We start from the raw sequence: 22,744 nt of genomic DNA, 5'->3' as shown, positions 1-22,744 counted from the left end.
GCAGAAACATTTTTATATAAACATTATTTAATACTATTAATACTTATGTTACATATAATAGTTAATAAAATGCTTCTTTTCTTTAAAAGGAATATTATATACAAAAATATAATACCATTCTCCGCATGTTAATGAGAAAAAAAGTTTAAAAAGTATTTTATCAGAACTCAACAATTTCACAATTGATTGTGCAAGCGTTATGTAGAGAGAACATCGGTAAACAGACAAGAAAATTAAGTCAACCAAAAAAATTAATTTATTCTATATATGCCAAATATTTCTCACTGCTTTTGCCAGTTTACGTCATACTTGCTAGGCCGTCCCCTTTTTTGTCCTTCAGCAAGTTCTAGTAATGTTTTGTTCGTAGTACTCGTAGGAAAGGGTACACGAATGAAAGGTCGATCAACAGGACTGTTATTTACATAAATCTTTTGTGCATTACTCAAAGGCGGAAGTCTAACAGCAGTGCTGCGATTTTGAATTTGCAAAGGAATTTGAGCACTACCGGGTCTAAGAACTGTTATCGGACCACCGTGTGCCAAACTGTATACTGCTGGCACACGAATGCCTCTTATGCTTCCTGAAACTGGCACAGTAACTCTGGATCCACTTGTGGGATAATTTATCGCAAATCTAGCGATTTGGTTAGCTCGAGCCTGTTCAGCCAGCATGAGGGCTTCGTTGCTTCTTTGAGCGTGCATTCGAGCTTGCACGTCGGGCGGAAGCTGATGTGATATATTCGGCAGATTGATTTTGCCAAGTTGAACAGGTCCAGCTGCATTGGCAGCATGAACGCGATATAGTTGGTTGCCATTCACAAAGTATTGCATACGATTATTAACATCGCTGACTTGACCAGCATACAATTGATCAAAATTTTGAGGTCTCGTATCTACAATGTGTAAAGATCTTGATTAGTTTCATGCTTCAATATTATTTGCACCAGATTTTGAAGAAGATGACGTTAAAAAATAGCATAAATTCGATGTTGAAATATTCTCATTTGGATAATTTAAACCGGATGCGAAAAAAATGGGTAGCATTAGGGAGAAGTGTAGCGCCTAAGGCTTTCTAAGCTACTGTTGTACGATAGTTCACATCGCATACATATCAAATAATGCTAGACAAAAGCAACATCCATAATTCTTGTAAAAAAACAACAGACACTTGGAGGAAAAGGTGAATGAAAAAGCTTAAAAAAATTATAAATTCTAGACTTCATTAAGGACAAAAAATCGTGCCTTTGAAACTAAAAAATACACAAGATGCGTGCATTTTTTTAAAAAAGTCATCAAATTTCTCGGACTACATGGAAAACCCGGTTTTAAAAAAAGGTTTAAAATTTGTGGATGAGTTTGGGCGTTAACAATATCCTGACGTTTCAAGTATGATAACAATACCGGGCACAACAAAACTATTTCCTTTCAAAATACTTACACTGCAATTTAAACGTTCGAACTTACAGAGGGCTTTGGCGTTTTCTTTTTCATCTTCATAACTTTTCCATGCCTGTTTTCGTTCTTCCTCAGTTAATTCTTCAGCTTCAACGTTTTCCAGCAGAAGATCGTGCTCGTGATAGCGCACAATGTATTTTGGGTGTTGTCGCTGTAACACCTCCGCCAGCAATGGGTCCTATTGGAAATAAGAAACGCATGAGTTGTGACGACTGACAATGTGAGTTAGATAGTGAAACAAAAACCCGATGGAGATTAAAAATACAAACAAAATGTATAATAATTACACAAAGCCATTTTGTAGAAAGCAATAATTTTCAAGATCAAAAGTCAGAAATTAGAAGCATTTGCTGTTAGTAAAGATTACGCAGTTTTGAGCAAAAAATAGAGTGTTGGGGGTGAAAATATGAAACATTTACCAATTTTGACACAAAATAGAATTTTGATAGTTTGTTTTGTTTACTGTATCAATTTTAGCTTAAACTTTCAATTTCGCTAATAATAAGTCACATTATGCCCAAGAATCCATTTTTTCTTAGGATTTGTTTTATGGGGGTGGGGTGTGACTTAAATCAGTGTATCCGCGGGGACCTAAGGGTTACACTTTGAAAATTAAATTTTTGGAAACGAAGGAAAACATAATAAAATTGGTGCAATGGATCGGCTATTCTTTATCATGTTGCTTATTTGTATTTCCTAATTTTTAATTCTCTGAGGTATAACAAGCCTTTATCGGATCTAGCCTTTTAGTGTTCTTTAAGTTAACTCCGTAAATCGAACTTGACTAGATTTAAAGATGTGAAATTCTTTCTTAGTCCAGCTTTTCAGTTTTCAACAACTTAACCCCACAAATAACGAAACTGCCAAAATATTGTACCTTGGGTAATTGAGGCGTTTCCCCATCCTCTTTAACTTTTTCAGGTGCAAACGTATACAGCTCACGAATTTCTTCATCAGTAAAATGTCTTTCAATCTGCATTTCGTCTACAACACGACCTGCTACAGCCAATTTAGTAATCTGACGGCCATAAACTTTTTCCTCCATTGTGCCCTAAATAAAAATAAATTAATAAAAATAAGGCAAAAACATCAAACATTACCATGATACTGCAACCAATGTATCACCATTAAATTTTTCATTAAATCAGGTTTTTCTTCAAATAAGTCAACACAGGAAAACGAATTCATAGCATCATGCAACAAAAGCATTACCTGTGAAATTAGACGGTACACATAAACAGGTTTCTCTTGACCGAATCGGTAGACACGAAACACTGACTGCACATCGTGGGATGGATTCCATGAACAATCAAATATTATCACACGGTTAGCAGCTACCATGTTGATACCTAAGGAGCCAGCCTTCGTTGAAATCAAAAATAATCGGCACCTACAAATAAAAACAATTCCGACTCATTATACCAAAGTAAATATACAATAGTTACATAAACAGGAGAGAGCATTACTGACAAATGTATATATAACATTGAGGTAATTCTCAAATTAAACAAAATAAGATAACAAAGTAGAAATTCCGAATTAAAATTTGAGTTAAAATTATTATCAGAAAGTCAACACAGCGTAAGAATAGAAGTGACAGTTTTCAAATTACCAAACGGGACCGAGTAGTTTAAAACTCATTAAAGTCAGTAAAATATAGGAGGTGCACTATCACATAATTGCGCAAGAGAATTACATACTTTTCATTTTCAGGATCATTAAAAATATCCGCCCATCGTTTTCGTTTATGAACAGGTGTTGAACCGTCCATGCGAAAGTAATCAACTCCATGGCACCAATTTAGTTGATTTCCACCAATCTCCCCACCCCCAAGACAAGACTCAATTAAATCTAAGGAGGCCAAACTTTGAGAGAAAACAAGTACTTTGTCTCCAACTACATCAGCATTGGCAAGGATCTCCATCATTAAAACCAGTTTGCCGCTCAATTCCACATTGCATTCATCATCTTCAGTAATAAATTCATCGTACCATTCTTTCTCGAATTCTGGTTTCTCATCTTCTCTCTCAGGATTTAGAGTTGCATCCTTGAAGTTGATACCTGAGCGTAAACTACCATGGGAGGGTGATGGTTTGATATCAACAGGCTTAACGACAGTCATATCGTTCGTTGACGTATCGCTGCCTTCATTCTCCTTCTTCTTAACATCCTTCTCAGTTATTCTCCTGCTGTTGCGTGTAGTTCTTTTAGGAGTGGCGCTTTCTGGCTCTTCGTCGGTTTCTTCATCTGAACTGCTATCAGATCCAGAAGTCGCAACACGGCGTCTTTTTCTTCTTTTCGCTTCATCTTCCTCGTCGCTACTTGTGTCTACTGTCCACGGTTTTTCCTTGTCATTATCGGAATTAGAGCTTTCCGATTCTTCGGCATTGTTATCGTCAATAAATTCATCCATACTGTCTTCTTCCTTAAACCTATTACGGTAAGCCTGTCGCTGTCTTTCAATTTGTAGAGACCACGGATGAGTCCAGATACGAGATAGACATTGGAAATCAGAAAAGAGCGAAGATCCTAAAAACAAATTGACAAAAACACAGGTGATCCCAAATGATTAATTTTTAATAAAAGAAACAAATAAGCGCTAAGGCAGCAAAAAAATATGAGAAGCTTTGTATTCATTCTAACAACAATACAATGCTCCACGTGAGAGTAGTCCTACAGGTCTAGCAGACGTTAGAGTAGTCCTAAAGGTGTAGCAGATCAATAAAAAACTATGAAATATATCTATATTTATCATACCTTTCAGTTTGTCAGTAGCATCTTTGTAAACAAAATTCTCAATATAATATTGGTACATCTTGATCTGTTTCTCAGTTAATCGTACAAAAATTGTGTATTCTCGTTTCGGCGGTAAAAAAGGAGACAAAACAGAATAATCTTGACGCTGGAAAAGTAAAATAAAATATATATGATTTAATCTGGTAATATATCAATAGGTATATCTGCCGTAAAATATTTGCAAAAACAGCTGACGCTTTTTACCTGTACACATCCAGAAAGTAACTGGTAAAGTACATGCGATCTTTGTTTCATCACTTTGACGTCACGAGGTGTCGAGTTTGAACATTGTCCATTATGAATCGGATTAACAAACCGGTTTTGAAATTCTTTACGAGTACCAACTAATTTCGGTTTAACGAAGTCAACCATAACGTGATCTGGCGAGATAAAAAAATGCTGATATGAAATCTACAGTAAAACTTTCTTAAAAACCTTTTTATATGACCATACTAAAATGTAAATCCCTAACTTCAAGAAGGAGTTTTACATAACACAATTTTCTACCTCTTCCCGGATATTTTATGGATTTCTGAAATTCTTTTTTTTTTATTTTAATTCTTTGTAATTTTCCCATTAAGCTTCTTATAAGTGAATTGAGTGAATTGGGGACCCCAAAACATTGTTGTTTCCAAAATCATTATCCTCAAGCAACAAAAACATTCAAAACTCTGTATAAAAAATATCTATGAAATCGAAGATATACTGATATCATAGCCTTGAAAACTTAAAAAATAACATACACTCTGGTAGGTTGTTCTGTAATGGAGTACCAGTGAGAACAATGCGTCGTTTCGTTTTGATGCTATTCATGGCTTTTGATATTGCTGAAGTGTTGTTACGAAGAACATGTCCCTCATCACAAACTACAACCTCAGGTCCTGAAAAAAAAATATACTTAGTAGGAATTTTAAGCAGATATTCTTCTAGAATTAATTTGAACAAATGGTACACACAGTTTCATAAAAAAAGTTTAATAGAAAGGCTAGCGAAATATCTCAAAAGATCTACTTACAGAACTCCGTATAAAACTGAGCCTTATAGGACAAGTCCCAAATTAGTAGGGCTTTGGACGTAATGCCATCAAACAGATAGTTTAAATGAAGTTGAATATATATAAATTCATTTAGCCATGATAACCCAAGTTTTGCAAACCAAGAAATTCGTAAAAAATAATATAATACAGAATCTCAAACATTGAGTCGTTTCTTCTCCTTTCAAATAATATACGTCAATAACGACAAAATAAAACTTTTGAATATTCATTTTTATTGGTGCAAATGATAAATGGAAAAGAAAACAGGAAGGAATGCTGAACTTTGGTTGTTTCACATCTGTCATACTTAACAGAGTAAATTAAAAACATTTTTGTCCCGATTACCTGGATCCAATAAGAACTTTTTGATTTCCTCTTTCATTTTCTTTGATCTAATAAATGTGCCATTGACAAGATTGCGATACATTTCATATCCAGTAATAACTACACCACCTTTGTTAAACCACCGACGGAGGGTATGGACTCGATCTTTGTTGTCATTACAATAACTTAACACATACACCTAAAAATAATACAGATACGTGGCCATTCCTTTACAAAAAGTAAATTCCAGACTTTTAACTGGTAATCTGAGCAAACAAAAATTGAATGAGAAAAACAAGAATAAAACCTAAGTTACCAAAACCTGATAACTAAAAAGACGTCAACAAAACACAGATTAGGGACAATAATTTTCCAGTTTATTCCCTTTAACTTTCCAGGAGTATATTCTATTTTCAGGAGTTTCACTAAGTTACAAGTATCACCGTCCTTAACAATGGCTAATATTACTTTGAAAATATTTTCACTTCTTAGCTCAGATTTATAGCTACTCTTTCTATCAGCACATACATCTAAAGATACATTTCATTTAAAAAAACTTAATTAAAAAAAGATGCTAGCAAAGATTTTCCACCACCTTGTTTCGGTTTAAGCTAACCACTGAGGCATACTGACCTTTTGTACCAAGATTTTTTACTCAACAAAACAATCAGTACACCTTTTTTATATTAGCATAGTATCTTTATTTTATATTTAAATTTACCCGGTCCCAAAATATATGCATATGATTATATTTTGAGGAGTCTCAGCCTAGTAGATATAAACTTTATGCCTATAGAAAAAAATGTACTAGGGTAAGGAAATATTATTTTTCCTTATGTATACTTACATCCAACCTTTGGTCAACATTTAGCCATTTTTCAAACTCTTGTTCCCAATTGAGTACTGTATTTAAAGGTGCGACTACTAAAAACTTCGACATTTTAATATTTTCGTTAGTCTTCAAAGTGTGTAAAATAGTCACCACCTAAAAAAAAAATTTGTATTTTATAAAAAAAAAAAAGGAAAAACACCAAATCCTAAACAGAACGTAACTTAACGTAAAGGGGAAACAAAAAATTTTTACTTAAAGGGAACTCGAGGTATAAAATGATGTTGGTCTTATATTACACAGATTAAAAAGTTAGCTATAACAATCTTTTTTAATTTTTTAGAAAGCTCTTTTCGTTCTCAATATATTTACATATAAAGAACTTTAGATTTAATTATGCTGCATAAATTATGACGTCATACTTTTTTGCTCATCCCAGGCATTTTTAATTTTTTGCTGACAACCCAATAACTCGGGATTTGTAACTTGGTTTGCAATAAAGTTTTTTGGGAAGCATGTATAAGCCCTATTTGTGTACTTACAAAATTTGATTGCAAACTGACATGCAGATCCCATGGGGTCGTCAGTGAAAAATTAAGAAGCTTGGGACGACCAAACTAGTGTCATTTTTGCAAAAATATTTATGTTAATCAATTTACCTTTATAATATCTATGCATTGATAAAGTTCGAATGCACATCCCTTAAAAGGTCTAAAATTATATAATAATGACAGAAAATGTCCAAATTTGCTATTACTTAAATATGACATCATACTTTATGCAGCATAATTAAATCTGAAATTTTTTGAATGTAAATATCTTGAGAACGAAAAGAGCTTTTTTAAAAATTTAAAAAGACTTGTTAACCAACTTTTTAGGCTCTATAACATAAGTCCAACATCATTTTTTACCTTGGGTTCCCTTTAAAGGGGGTACCTGGAGTGTTTTTCCTAAGCCCATGCAATGCGCCAGTAAACAGCCACTGCCATCTTCACCTTTCTTGTAGCTATTCACAGTTTCTATAACACAGTCATACACGAACTGTATACCTTTTCGCTGGTGAGGCTTCAAATGTTTATTAATCTCAGGATCAACAGAAACGAGAACTTCCTTTTTTTTGTTTCTCTCCAGAACAAAGTCACCTTCTTCCTCTTGTAGTATGTGATTAACACCTTGTCGGTCTGCTTTGGTGCGTTCAAGTAATCTTTTACGACGCTGCTCCTCCAATTCCCGAGCATGTATAGTTTCCTCGTTCAATTCATGATCCTTAAGAATTCTTCGAATTTTTCTACGACCTTTTTTTGATGGTGATTGTAGTTCGTCATCACTGTCACTTAGTACTACAGCCTCTTTGTTCTTCTTTCCTCTCTGTTTTGGAGTTTTCTTTTTCTTCGCAGCATTTTTCTGTCGTTTACTTCTTCGTGTTATTATGACAGATCCGTCACTGGATGATGAGTCTGAGCTAACTTTTTCAGTCATATTAACATCATTGCCAGATGAATCATTTGAAGATGAAACAGAATTTAAACGAACTCTCTTTTTTCTCTTTTTCACTCTAGATTTAGAACATGGCTTTATCTCAACTTCTGATTCACTCCCTGAGTTAGAGGAGAATTCACATTTCCTTTTCTTTTGTTCCTTACTCTTTACTTGTACCTCTTCGTTGTTCTCATCGTCAGAAGCACTAGATGCAACAGTTTCAGGTTTGCATTTGTTTTTCTTACTTGAACTTTTTATTTGTAAATCTTCGTCATTGTAACCATCAGATGCACTAGATGCACTAGATGCAACAGTTTCAGATTTAAGTTTGTTTTTCTTACTTGAACATTTTACTTGTTCCTCTTCGTCATTGTTACCATCAGAAACGCTGATGTTTTTCTTACTTGAACTTTTTATTTGTATCTCTTCGTCATTGTCACCATCAGATACACTAGATGCAACAGTTTCAGGTTTGGGTTTCTTTTTTTTATTTGAACTTTTTATTTGTACCTTATCTTCATTGTCGTCAGATGAACTAGATGCTACAGTTTCTGGTTTGTTTGTTTTTTTCTTACTTGAAGTTTTTGTTTGAACCTCCTTATCACTGTCACTGTTACCATCAACTAATGCAGTAGTCTCCATTGCAATTTCACCACCATTAATAGTGTTTGCCTCCGCACCTTTTTTTGAGCCTTCAAGTTTGGTATTTTTGTCCTTATTCACATCCATTGGGTCTTTAATATCATGACCTTGATTTTCATTTTCAATCAACATAGATTCACTATTTGTTACACCTGTATTTTCTTTATTTTTGTTCACATCAGTCTTCGTTAACTCTTCATCCTCCTCACTTTCAGTTTCATCATCATTTAACATAGAGTCACTAATTTCTCCATCAGACAGCTCTTCCTGGACAGGTGCTGGCGAATCTGTTTTGATTTTTTCGAGACTATCTTCTTTTTTTCCTTTACTTATTTTTTCTTCTTCTGTTTTCTTGTCCTCGGTAGGTAACTTGTAATTCTTCTCATTGTCTTTAACGTTATCTTTATTTACATTTTTTTCCATGTTCTCTATTGTTGTTGCTGACTGATCAACACTCTCTTTTTGTTCATCGTCAATATTAATTTTTCCTCTTGTTGATCGTCTGTTTTTTGTGACGCTGTTCTCAAAATAAATGCTTTTTGAATTTGCTCTGCTTCGCCTTTTTCTACTCAGTTGATTTACTGCAACATCATCACTATCAGAATCAGTGGAGCTTTTCCTATCAATTACCTGTCTTCTCCTTTGCATCTTATTTTTAGGTCGCACCCCAGATGGGCCTGGCTGCTGATCATCTACAACAACATTATAGCTTTTCTGGCTTGCTTCTTTTTCCTGTGCATCCTTTGTTTCTGTAAGGCTGGCTGGACCAATGTTATTTGTAGCAGGCTCTGTATTTAGTTTAGCAATATCTTCTACTGTTTCCATCTTTGTTTTTTCTTTATTTTCTTTATCAATGATTTTACCTTCATCAGTGCTCTTCTTGTCCTCATCGTCACTTGAATCCTCACTAGTCCTATCAGAAGAAGAGCTGCTAGATTTGGCTTTGCTATGAGAAAAACTTAAACGCATAAAACTTCCAAGTCCTTTTTTCCTTTTTTTGTCTCTTTTTTTCTTTGTAACTTTTTTAGCTTTCTTTTCCGTCCCTTCAAGGGCTGCTTGTGCTGCTAATAATATACTTTTTCTAATTGTACTACGTTTGCCACTCTTACTCACAACAACAATTTCATCACTTGAATCAGATTCATCATCACTTGACAACATAATCACTGTTTGTTTCTTTTTATGTCCTTTTTGTTTCGTTTCAATTTCTTTATTTTTTTTCTCAGCTTCTTCTTCTACTTTCTGTTGTAGTTCTTTCTCATTATATGTTGCCAATTTTTTCCCACGTAAAGTTCGTCCTGAATCATCCTTCTTATTGGAATCCCTAATTTTTGTAATGATATCAGAAACAGTGGAAGGATCTAACTTATTTACAACTGGTCTCACTTCATCCGCATTGATTATTCTTTTCTCCTTTTGTGGTGTATTAATTATATTTAAGTTAACTGTATTTACATTATTCACATTGCTTGCATTAGTTTCATTTTTTATATTGTCATTTCCCTTTGATTTGGTAGTATTTACAGTATTTGACATATTCGTAGCATTGGACATGAATTTAGATGTGTCAATAAAAGTTTCATTGTCAGTGGAATCAATTTTTTTATTGTTTGTATTTGTGACAGTCCTATCCACATGATCATCGTCATCGTCATCATCAATGGTCTCGTACTTTGGAAAACTGCTTTTTAACTTGACATGCACTTCAGGCGAGTCTTTAACTTGTCTTGCAACCTCTGTTAGTCTCTTCTGTCTCTCCATTTGAGTTGGTCCAGCAAAATGTGTTTTTTTCCCATCAAAGGCTGGTTCATTTAATTTCTGCAACTTAATATATTTCATTACAGCATCACATTCCTCTATAAAATTTTTGATTTGAACATGATCACAAGAAAAACATTTCCATTTGACATCGTCATCAGCTTCCAGTAAAGCCTTTAAGAATTCCTTGCCTAAATTGCGTTTAACACAATGTTTACAGTACGCTTTTTCACAAAAATCACAACAAACTAAATTTCCACCGTCTCCGCACCATGTACAATATTCTTCAACTCCCATTTCATCACGGGTAAATTCATTCGAGTTTATAAACTTCAAGCATTTCTGAAATATAATAAACACGTGCATAAGCAATTCAAAATAATAAAAAAGATCTGTTTTTAATATTTGAATGGATAAACATTTTCAAAAACAAATTGCTATAAATTGGCTGGAATATTTATTTTTGCAGATTTTGTCTAAATCAACAAAAAAGGTTACACAAAAATTCCTTAGGTAGTCTGGTTAACTGCACAATGGAGAAACCTTTACATAATTGTTTTTTGCGTGGCTTAACTGGTGAGGATATACATGGAGAATGATTTTAACAAGAGAATCTTGACATGATACAATAAGTGGAAAAGCTTTTAGCCATTCAGTAAAACATACAAAACATACAATGAAATATTTAACCAAAATTACCTTGCAAAGCAAAACTGATAGCTTTGGGTGTTTGCAAATCTTTTTTTTCTTGGTACTAAGTTTTTTATTACAGGCTGTGCAGTGCACATGTTCTGGTATCATATCTAAAAATAACAATATTGTCAGAGGAAAACAATCAGTTTATCGTGGTACGTAACACTAAGAAAACAACTTTTTTAATTTTTGAAGCTTTAAGATCTGTGTAGGATGTGGTCAGCATTTTCTAATAACACTTAGGATGATTTACAAATTGATTGTAATTATAATTAACTTACAAAATTTACCAAAACTCATATTAATTATGATATAACATAATAATATACCTTCTATGTCATTGTCCACTGGCTCTTCTAGTTTATTTTGATATTCTTGAAAAGGAATAACAACTGGCTTCACTTCACCTACAATTTGAAGTGAGGCGGATGATTCAGATTCTTTAATAGCTTTTTCACCACTGGGAAGAAATTCAAATGTATTAGTTTTTGGTTCGGGTGTGATTAAATCAATTCTTTGAAGTTTATCTTCTTCATTTTTTACGCTGAAGGAAAAAATAAACACAATTATGGTTTACAGATAGGATTATGTGACAGCTGAGTGATACAATACTGGCCTCAACCAGGTGAGAGTGAATCCTTATTTTTTAAAATCTGAAATTTGTGACATAGTCTTATGAATTACTTTGATGACATAAAATTACATTAAAACAAGTAAAATGAATAAATATATTTTTCAGTTCAGCGTTCTTATCAAAAATTGTGCATCATTTTACAGCCCTTAAATATATCTTTAACTTCTTTGCATCAGAAAAATTTGCAGGTCTTAAATTGCATGTCCAAAACAACATTTTACATGAATTTTGTTTGCTGTGCATCACCTTTCTGCATGTGCACATCTGCTAAAAAGATGGCAGGTTAGAGCTAAATCTGCATTGCCTTATTCAGGCCATTTTGTAAAATTTTAAGTAGGTGTGCGATGAATCGCACACCTCAATAATTTTGCGTGTGTGGTGGGCCTGCGATCTTAAAAAATTAAACTTTTAAAAAGCAAAAGTAAGAATAAATTTCCTTTACCCCTTACGCTGCAGAGGCTATTGTTTTGGCGTAAGGAACATGCAAAGAGCAAGTTTCAACAAAGTTCACATGGTACGAAAAATTGTGAGTAAAGTCATTAATTAAACTTTGTAAACTACATGTGAGACAAAGAATATTTAATGTAAATTAAATTACGAAAATTTAAAGCGTGGCTAATAACGATATTCAACGTTTTAATGCTAAGGATGAATCATGAAATTTCTTACTATAATAATAAATCTGAAAGACAATTATAAATATATAAGATTGAATTATAAAATCAGAAAAATGCTACTGAACGGAACATATAAATATTTGCCATATTTCTTCAACAAAAGACATAAATCAAAAGTTTTTTAAAAGAACCCAATACTTATGAACTTCGCCTATGTGCTTTATTTTTTCTCTCTCAATAACGATTTTTTCACTCTCTCTAAAATACGATTCTGGAGATCAATTTTTCTTTTGTGTTGAATGTAATTCTAGTCTATTTATGTCTTTGCAATCACATTATGCATATTGAAATGAATTGCCTCTGGTAATAGAGCAGTATGGCAGGTATCATTTTTGGGTGTTATTGACATGTATTTCACAAGCTAGTGCCCAGCACTAAATTGATAAATGCTGTTAAAAATAAGTAAAAAATGTAACAATTTTTTTTTCTTTTTTATATTGGCTACTTTCAAACAACATGTGGCTACAAAAAATGTGAAAAAAAATTAAAAATACAATTAATAAGACAAATAAACTTTGTCCTTCCCATTACTTCCAGTCATTTTATTATGCACACTATGATTGGTAAGATGAAAATGAATAATAAAATTATAAAAAATTGAGAAAGAATTTCCGTACATCGCTGTTACAGACGATCTGTAATAATTTATTATTTTGTTTCTTTTTATGCATTTTAACTATGTATAGATTTTTACAATGTGAAAAAGATTTAAGTTTTGAATCATTCTCTGACTGACTGACTTTTTTCGTAATTTTGATAATTTCAGAAAGCTATCGCAGACTTAAAGAAAACAAAATTTGCACGCCTAAACAAATCTGCGAGTGTGTGAAGGCGTGCACGTGCGATCGCACGCCTCCAACAAATTGGCCTGCTTATAGGTTGCAAGCCTTTATGACATAAGTTCTTATTTGAAATTTATTCACTATGCACAGTCCATTTTAAGTAATTGTATAAAAACAATTATATTTAATTTATTAAGTCCGGGAAAAATAATGAAGTAAAAAATATGTTTTAGTATCACAGTCCTTTGAAGTAACAAAAATGTTCTATGGAAAATATTTCAGTTGTTACGGTCAGCTTCGGGTATAGATTCCTGTTCTCCACCACTTGAATTAAAGATTCTACTTACAGCATTATTATATATGGGCTGAAATTCCCTGCTGTGAACATTACTGGAACTAATACTATGTTTGTTCCCTATGTCAAAAACAGCAACCTCCAAAGAATTTTGTTACTCAACTGTTTTGAATTTTTTTATAGATCGCTGGCGCTTTTAAAATTACTGAAGTTTGTGGCCAACAATTTATTGGATGGTTGTTTTATTAACAGACCTGGGGCAATATGCGCTTCTAACGTATAGTCTTTTTTTAAAAAAAAAATAGGTAGCAATACATCAGGAAGGTGAAAAAAGTTAGTATATTTTTTTGTTTGGTTATAACGACAAAATTTTGGTTTTATCAGGGTCTGTGAGAGCAAAAGCTGAATTATGAGGGCTGGTATCATAAACTTAGAGAAATGAGTGAGGAAACATTGGACAAATGTTATTTGAAATGAGGATCATTGCCATTAAAGGGGAACTCCAGTAAAAATCACTTTTTTCTTTTTTGTTATATACGTACTCAGAAAAGCTTAAGAAATCAAAAAAAACTTACTTTACTTGTTTTTCTTATTTGAAATTGTTGTACAAGCCTTCGCATATTCAATTTTTTTCTCATAAAAAACAGACAGGCGCGATTTCATTTAGGACTGGACCCGATTATAAATAATGACATCACATTGTGCAGAAAGTTTAGGCGAGCGCAGAGAACGTTCATGTTAAGACCTATATCTTACATTAAATCGCTTTTTGTATGTAATTTATGTTTAAATCTTTAAAAAATGGTTAGTTGCTCTGCGTGGCTAAACAAAATACGTAGTGCAGGTGATCTACCAAGCGATCAAAGTTTTTTTATATTTGGTTAGCGCAATTCACAGATAGTTCTTTTAAAAGCGATCTCCAGGAAATAAACTTCCATATTAAAATATTGCCACTTTGTAAAAATGCCATTTCAGCTAGTGAACGCGATCAAAGTTTCTCATTTCTTCTCATTTATTTATTTGTACTTATATCCACAGAACACAACCAAATAACGTTTTGTACATTTTTATATTAAATAAAAGAACATTATACCAATTTCCAATACAAACACAGACTAAAAAGTTTTCTAGTTACACATGTATCTTTCGTAGCGCTAAGTTTCTATTCTTTGTTTTTCAAAAAAAGAAGCTTTTTTGATGGAAAGACATGCCGAATATTTTCAGGGGTAAATGTACCCATTTTCTTAAATCTTTGTAACTGTTTAAGGCTGCATGTAATGCTGATAATGCAGTTTCTAAAACAGCTTTGTCAAAACAACTACTTATAAGTCAGTAGCATCTGCAACGCATTTTTGACCTATCATAATCATAAGAATAATTTTAATTTATACAATATTAATACCCCTGTTTTACTAACTTATCACGACTCGAACATTATTCTATCTTTCGATCACGCATTTGAATGGTCCTCCATCACAGCGAAAATTTCAACGTTACATAAAATTTGTTTGCATTTGTGTGCAAAAAAGCGTGCTGAGGAAAAATATTGCTGAATTGTGAAATAAAAATAAATTGGCGGACTTTCTGCACGATGTGACGTATGCTTATTTATTCTGACCTAGTCTTCTCAACTTTACGCGGCCTTGCAAATTTATTTAAAATTGAAGATGTTAACAGACCCGATTAAGGTATAAGAAAAGGTTTTTAACGATTGTAAAAGGTTTATTCTGACATTTTTATGTATTGTCTTATTAAAATAACATTTTTTTCAAATATTCTTTTTTCACTGGAGTGCCCCTTTAAAAAGGAGCATAATCACATTGAAAATGAATACCAATGCGAATTAAAACGGCTGATCAAACCTATATTCATATTTAATTACCTAGTTGACTTCAGATTACCATTTCCACGCAAAGCATGACCAGCAAATTGAGAGTCTGTCTAAAATTAAAACAAAAATTAAAAATTCAATTCTAAACATTTATTAAGAATCATTTATTCAAGATGACAACATGCTGTGTGTGTTGTTAAATCAGAGGTATTCATATTATCACAATACTTGTTGCAATTTTCATGAAAAAACGCACTATAGGCCGTCCTCAGTTAATTGTTGGTTTGCTGTTTTCCAACTCGTAGTTTTGTTGCAGGGTTGGTCGGGCAGCAAATTTTTTTTTTTACCTTTTTGTCAGACAATAAAAATATGATTTTACTGTCTACTCCTCTTGTTACTCTCACTTTAATGTATCACGCTGGATCACGAAATCAGCATCCATACATTCAGTTTAACGGTTTTTTTAATGTTGTTAATATGACAGTTTAAAAAACGATTTTTTTTGTTTAAGATGGACAGTGTAAGAGACAACATAAATTATTTGAGCCTAGTGTTATAACTGCAAGTCTATTCTTTAAAATAAATAAAACATTTTTAAATTTTAGCTTGGTTCAGGCACAATAAGCATATTATTATGGTGCTGACACCTGCCAGAAAAGAAGCTTGAATGTAAGCATTTAGGCCCCATACCTTTTCTAAGGGGACATCCAGTGTTAAATCGTGTTCTTTCGGTTTTAGTTTATTCAGTATTGACAGAAGATTCTTTCTAAAAAAAATCACATAAAATTTAAATTTGTTAGACCCTGGGATAGGAATAACTGAGCAGTGGAAATAATAGTAAATATGACATGCTAAAATGGTTACTTTGTCGTTTAGCAAACAACAGGAAGTAACACCCTAATTATGAACATAAGAAATTAAAAAATGTTCCCACTATTATGTAGAGCTTCAGTCTTGTCAATGAAGAAAAGGCTATGTGTAGGACATATCACACACTTAAAATTGTTTCTATAGTGTTCAAGCGTTAAATTTTTACTTTTTCAAGTGTCTTCTTTTAAATATTGTTTATTCAAAGTATTTAACTTTCATAATAGAGGAGGGTGTTAATACAGGCATATTGTGCCTTGTTTTTCATGTATTTTTGCTTTGCACATGCAGATAATAATTTGTGGAAAAAAAAAAAAATAATAATAATAATAATCATCTTTTTACCGGTACTTGGCATTAATAGTCAACAAAATGGCAACCTCATTTAAATATTTTTTATGTATATATACCTATTTACCAATATCAACAAAAATTGGACATATTGATTGTGGTAAACATTTTTTAGAAAATTTTTCCAAAAAATTACAGGACAAAGTCAACAGCTCAGGCTTTGACAGGAATGGTGTGTGGTTGCATGCGCACGCCTCCGCACACGCCATTATTGTTTTTGGCGAGCACATGATCACATGCCCAGAAAGTATTTTAGCATGTTCTTAAAAGGTGGGGAGGATTTAACCAATGAACCTCAACTGCAAAAGCCTTTAAACATATAAAACAAAATAAGCACATTTCTGTAGCTACATCTCCCCTATTATAGCTTCAAAAATTAAAAATCGAAACATGCAAAATAACAAGATAATTCAAATATAATCTTAATTCAAATATAATCTGTCTCTTTTAATCAATCTCTGTTCCACATCTCTCTCATTTTCTTTAATCTGCCATGTGCCATTGAAGTTTCTTAATCATGATCACACTTACCACAAGTAATAAAAAAATCAGTGCGTCGGTAAGAAACAAAGTAAGGCTGCACATTTTATTAAGCCAATTAAATCGCAAAAATGCCGTTGCTAAAGAAAACTTATAGAACATATAGAACAAAATGGGGTTTTAAGTTTGTATTATTATTATTATTTGTAAAGTCATCACAAGCGAATAGGAAAAATGTGCTTCCTTTTCAAATTAAAAAAAAATCTTTTAAGTTTATCCAAGTGGCTCGAATAAAACTTCAAAATTCATTCAAAAAATTTAGCTACATTTTAACAAAATTTATAGAGAAAAACAATTATAGTGCATGTTGGTTTCGTTTTTAAAATTGTTTGAATTGGTAATAGAACATTGGTCGCTTGTGCCTGAAAATAATTATGTGTGTCCGTTCTGCCTGTAAGTGCAGTTTTGTTCACTTCCGCTGGATTAAAAGGACCAGGACTATTCAATAAATCTGAGATTTCAGCAAATGGGAGTGTCCAACTAAGATGGAAATCTATCAGAAGTTTTGTCCAATGAAACAGATGACAATTGATTCATACACATTTTTTTAAATTTTTTACTCAACGTATGCACGCTAAGTATTAATTTACGGTGCAGTCTGTTGCACTCGCCAACAAGATTTTGGCATGTGATTGCCCACACGCTAGACATATTACTCCTGTCCAAGCCTGCAGTTAGTCTATCCTTTCATGACATTAGCTAATCTTTTTTCAAAATATGACAATTGGAAAATATTGTATGAAGGGAATAGAATACAAATGCTTTCCAGCGAGCTATGCTCACCTTATCGCAAACTTCCTTGCCGGGAAACAGCGGTATGCAATTTTTGCCGTTTAATTAAAGATTCCATTCCTATCCTACCAAGTAAACCACATACAGTACAGTCTGAATGTAATCTAACGTGGACGCGAAACTCGCATGAATAGTTACACAGAACAATAACATTGCCATAGCTTTTGTTTGTTAAGAAAATAATTGCCTCGCTGGTAAACAATGACCCCACAGGATCAATTGTTTAATCACAATAGGTTGCAAGATCAATTTTAGCAATCTATTTTGCGCGAACTCTTTAGAAATTTTTAATTGCAGTAATTAAATATGAAAGTTTAGTTATTTGCGTTCCATTACAAAATTAATCATTGGAGTTGAATTAGAAATAGTATTTTAATACAAAGTTACTTCGATAAACTTTTTCGTCATGGACACGATTGTATTTTTACGAAATGTCATTTGTCTAGAAAAGTTAAATTTGTCTGCGGCGATAGAAATGTTTTTTAAGATCGCATTTCAAAAGTTTATAAACTTTCGTTTATAAACAACGATAGAAATGTTTTTTAAGATCGCATTTTAAAACTTTAAAAACGAAAAGCGGCGATAGAAATGTTTTTTTAGATCGCATTTTAAAAGTTTATAAATGAAAAGCGGCAATAGAAATGTTTTTTAAGATCACATTTTAAAAGTTTGAAAACGAAAAGCGGCAATAGAAATGTTTTTTTAGATCGCATTTTAAAAGTTTAAAAATAAAAAGAGGTGATAAAAATGTTTTTTCAGATCGCATTTTAAAAGTTTATAAACGAAAAGCGGTGATAGAAATGTTTTTTAAGATCGCATTTTAAAAGTTTAAAAACGAAAAGCGGCGATAGAAATGTTTTTTAGATCGCTTTTTAAAAGTTTAAAAACGAAAAAAAAGCAATAAAAAAAGTATGCAAGTTTTTCAGAATATCCACCATTTGTTTTACAAAAATAAACCGTAGTTGTATTCTTTTAATAAAAAAATCTGCGGGTCATTTAATAGTTGTGAACAATGCTTCTCATATGTTTCTTAAATGAAACGCGCTGGAATATTTTTAAGTAATTAAATCAACATTACATTCTCGTGCAATGTAATACAAAACTTTGCGAAGGATTTTTATTATTTAATTACTTCACGCTAACACTGAAGGGAATAGCTTATCAATACATTTACACAATGCATCTCGCTATTACAAAAAATATAATTGCTCCGATATTTCTTCACAAGCGCATTTTTTTTAACACGCAAATATAAACTCGCAAAACCCTTAAGGGATTTAATTATAACAAAAGACAAACGACTGCCGTCCTCCACGCAAAGGTGTGATATTGGGGTGTATGCGGTAGATTACATTCAGACTGTACTGGTACTACTTTGTAAGTGTTTTCTGTAACAGTGAAGAAGCACTACACTATAGACACCAGTGATGTATCCAGAGTTTTTTGGGACAACCGCTTTCTTACCCAACTTTTGCTTAGGTTAGTATCTCCGTAAGGCACCACCATGGTTGGTGCAGCAGAGGAGATTGTGGGTTTTGAGGTCCCTAGATAGCCGGAAAATGGCTTTGCGGCACTCAAAACAGCAAAATTTTGTACAATTATTACTTCCATTTTATTACATAATTTTATATATTTTTCATTTTTAGTCTTTGTTGCTGTAAAACTTTCTTCACAGAAATAATACTTACAATAAAAATGTATAGGCCACCTGATAGTTTCCTTTTTTTATATAATGGCGACACAATACTGTTCGTTGTAGATTTATTTGAACCATATTCCATATTTTTCTTAACTCCTTTACAGTAGTGATGATTTATTAAACTCGCGAAGGGAAAAAAGAAAACTTGCACATGTTTCATAACCTGTAAGGGGTTCAGAAAACTTGTGAAGGGAAGGAGAAAATCTGGACGCGTTTCGAAAAGGTTGAGGCCTCAAAATTGTTATTACCAACCTTTTCCCCAGGGCTGTATTGATTTCGACGGGAAACCGTTCATTAGTTTACGTTCACAGACGTAACGTTGGGTCTATAACATAGACTAAAGCTATCGTTCACTCGATTTATTTTAAAATGGCCGAGTGAGTAAAGATGGTGGTTGACTCATGAATTTAAAACATTCAAATGTTATGAATGTGATCGCATGTATGTCAAATCCAAGCAGTTTAATCATTTTAAAGGATATATAAAGGATATATAATCATTTTAAAGGATATATATTTACTTAATTTACCTTTTTTTTTTGCATTATTTTTTTGGGATAAGAATTTGGGATCCCATACCGATAAACCAGTAGCAAAATCTCTCTGGATACGTTGGTGGACACACAAAGAGAGCAGAAGGACTGTCTGCGCACAGAACAACTTTCTTTTTGTCCTTACATATTAAGCTTGAAAGATTTCCAACTGACTTCATGAGATCATTATGAATGTAATAAGGTAGTAAGCATGAATTAGTACTCAAAATATCTTGCAATCTTAGATAATATCAAAACTTTTAAGCAGTGTTGACTTATGCTCTTTGTTGACTTATGCTCTTTGTTGACTTATGCTCATTTAAGAATGACTCTCTAATTATAGGTACAAATTTAATGTCAGCATTTTTTAAAACTTATATACATACTTATAAAACCATAAGGTCCTGGATTTTAAATATTTTTAAAATCTTAAGAATGAAAAATGATTTTGAAAATAATTCAAAGGTTTGATAAACAACTTTTTATTCTCTTTTTAAAACCCTGAAGTCGTCCGACAGCCGTGGTTTTTGCAGCGTTTCCAATGAGTCCTTCAGCAAATGTCACATGATGCTTTTAAATCAACCACAGGTCCGTGTTTTACAGGGTAGCCAATTATGACTTGAGAGAAAGCAAGTCGTTCACACCAGTCACCTCTTCATGAATAGGGGTTGAATATTTCGTAGAATCTTTTTTTTAAACTTCAAACCTGTCATATTGTGTAGTTTTATGTAAATTTTTGCTAATTTAGCTGTACTTTATTAATAAACTTGTGGCTAGTTCTTATTTGATCAAAGCATCTTTTGCGAGGGTTTGAACCTGTGAAACGTCCGTGTTTTCCCACAACCAAGAGTTGTACCACGTAACATATTACGACCAGGAGAATAATCCCTTCCCAATCAACAGAAGGAAATATTGCAAATTTGTCAATCATTAATAACATAACAACACTTTAAAAAGTAAAAATCTATTCCTTGACTTTCCTGACCATCCAACGAAATTAAACTCTCCTTAGCTTGACATCCCTGTCACTTTTGGTAAAGGATATGATTCTCCGACTAAACCATGAGTTTAGCTTGCTATAGTTTTGGGCAAAACTAGATACTTATTTTAGGAAGTAGTCTATGCATTTTGCGCAGAATAACATAATCTAGCTTTAGTTACTTACCCCTTATTTTCAGCGGTCAAAGCAGCCATATCCGCGGTAATTTTTACCGTGGCGGGAAAACGAAATTATTAGACATTTTGAACCTCTCTTCGGCTTTCTTTTCTTCCAACTATACCGGGTACCAATTCCAAGCCGGGCAGTTGAAATATACTTTACCGTAAATTAAAAAGCACTAAGAAAGAGAGTTTTATTGCCTAAATACTTATTTGGTCCCGCGATGCCATTATTTAACCCTCGAATGTTCGTTTAAATGACGCTTTGTTTTTTAAAAATGAAAAAGACAAGAACCAGACATTTTTTTGTTATAATCTTTAATTTCCTTATTATTTACCAGACATGCATTGTGTCTCCATCGCAGTGCTTAAACCATTCAACCCTAGTAACCAGTCACGTGATATCAGCGGGAGGTTTGGGGAGAGGCTTTACAATACTAAACTCGCCCGAGCTTTGGAGCACTGGGGAGAAAGGTTCATTGCGTAAAACTTTAGCCCTCCCCCGTCAACAATATACTCTGCCAGGACTTGTTTTCTGCATTGTTTACTTGTTTAGTTTAGCATATTTTGAGAGTTCTCGGCTTGTATCATTGGCGTCAAAAACTGCAATTCACCAAAATGTACTTATTACGCCATGCTATGTGGAACAAAGCTAATGCGCATGCCCACATCTTATTGTCATCGATCGGAGCGACCAGAAAACGCCCAATGGAGATTGGCCTATATAAATGCAGCTAGAACAGTCTGCTGCATTCTAACAGACAGAGGCAACGTAAAAGTTTTAGGTGCATACACGCTTTTTATATGAAACTAGTTTATAAAGACGTAGGTAAAAAAATAGCACAAAATAAATACTGCGTGCCTAGAGTAGAAGGCTTGGCCTGGTAAAAAGTATGGTTAAGGCACCTATCTAATGTCAGAATTAAATGTTTACAAACATTGTGTCGTGTTTTAATGTTTGTGTTCAGTGTCAGTCTGTATTTTATGTGTGTCACGTGATATATATTTCTTAGCAGTTTTTGATGTGAGATGGAGGAGAGGGAGCAAATGTCATTTCCTACTACACACGTGTTTTTAATCAATCCTCCTCAACGCATTAAAAGCCTGAAAAGGAACGCAGGCTTATAGATTCGTTGTAACGATGAAACCTTATACACCTTTCCTCATATTGAAGAATATCACCGTTCCTTGTTTCCAAGTTGGTCGGTCGGGAAGTTTTGCCAGCCAGGAGAAGATAAAAAGGATAAAGTGCTGGATGAACCTGGTTATTCTGTACCATCTTCGTCCCTATTACCTAGTGGCCCCTGAGCTGTTATTAAGGTTATTAATCAAAAAGGCAAAATTCCCTGTCCACGAAGTTGGTTTTGTACATTACTGTAAACGTGTGAAAAGCCCAACCTTTAAATTGATTGATAGATTGTTTGATGGTCCATCGGAATGAATGAGATTCAGTCACAAATGCTTGTTCAGATTCTGTTTTTTGCTGATATGTGTTCCAACGCCCAACGAAACACATAAAATAATTGACACATGTTTTTGTGATTTTTACTTAATTTGGTGAGCGCGGTTCAATTT

At 33.2% G+C, this 22,744-nt stretch overlaps 1 protein-coding gene across 2 annotated transcripts; it reads right to left on the bottom strand.

The window, feature by feature from the left end:
* Window positions 1-53: 53 nt before the first annotated feature.
* On the bottom strand, window positions 54-22,706 carry LOC130655174 (transcriptional regulator ATRX-like). 2 transcript variants are annotated; one of them, XM_057457892.1, is made up of 16 exons: window positions 22,568-22,706; window positions 15,921-15,996; window positions 15,282-15,340; window positions 11,341-11,418; window positions 11,018-11,121; window positions 7,376-10,660; window positions 6,458-6,595; window positions 5,632-5,809; window positions 4,994-5,131; window positions 4,455-4,630; window positions 4,212-4,356; window positions 3,155-3,983; window positions 2,667-2,844; window positions 2,332-2,505; window positions 1,464-1,632; window positions 54-892 (listed from the first exon to the last, which is right to left on the bottom strand). In XM_057457892.1, exons 5-16 carry the CDS (start codon window positions 11,117-11,119, stop codon window positions 282-284), a joined length of 6,123 nt encoding a protein of 2,040 aa, XP_057313875.1. In that variant the 5' UTR covers window positions 11,120-11,121; window positions 11,341-11,418; window positions 15,282-15,340; window positions 15,921-15,996; window positions 22,568-22,706; the 3' UTR covers window positions 54-281. The 2 variants fall into 2 exon arrangements, with proteins under 2 accessions (XP_057313875.1, XP_057313874.1); XM_057457891.1 differs by lacking the exon at window positions 22,568-22,706 and adding an exon at window positions 21,177-21,518 and having other exon boundaries at window positions 11,341-11,555.
* Between the last annotated feature and the right edge of the window lie 38 nt (window positions 22,707-22,744).

This window comes from Hydractinia symbiolongicarpus, chromosome 8, assembly GCF_029227915.1.
Source record: "Hydractinia symbiolongicarpus strain clone_291-10 chromosome 8, HSymV2.1, whole genome shotgun sequence".
NCBI classification, from domain to species: Eukaryota; Metazoa; Cnidaria; class Hydrozoa; order Anthoathecata; family Hydractiniidae; genus Hydractinia; species Hydractinia symbiolongicarpus.
Note: the sequence above shows the minus strand (reverse complement) of the source record. Positions and strands in the feature narration are given on the sequence as shown.

Coding starts and splice junctions, on each gene's coding strand:
- LOC130655174 (XM_057457891.1), bottom strand. CDS start 21,205: ATGGCTGCTTTGACCGCTGAAAATAAGGG. Junction 15,341..15,920: donor TGGATGTCCCCTTAGAAAAG/GTATGGGGCCTA, acceptor TTTTAATTTTAG/ACAGACTCTCAATTTGCTGG. Junction 6,596..7,375: donor GCTTAGGAAAAACACTCCAG/GTACCCCCTTTA, acceptor TTTTTTTTTTAG/GTGGTGACTATTTTACACAC.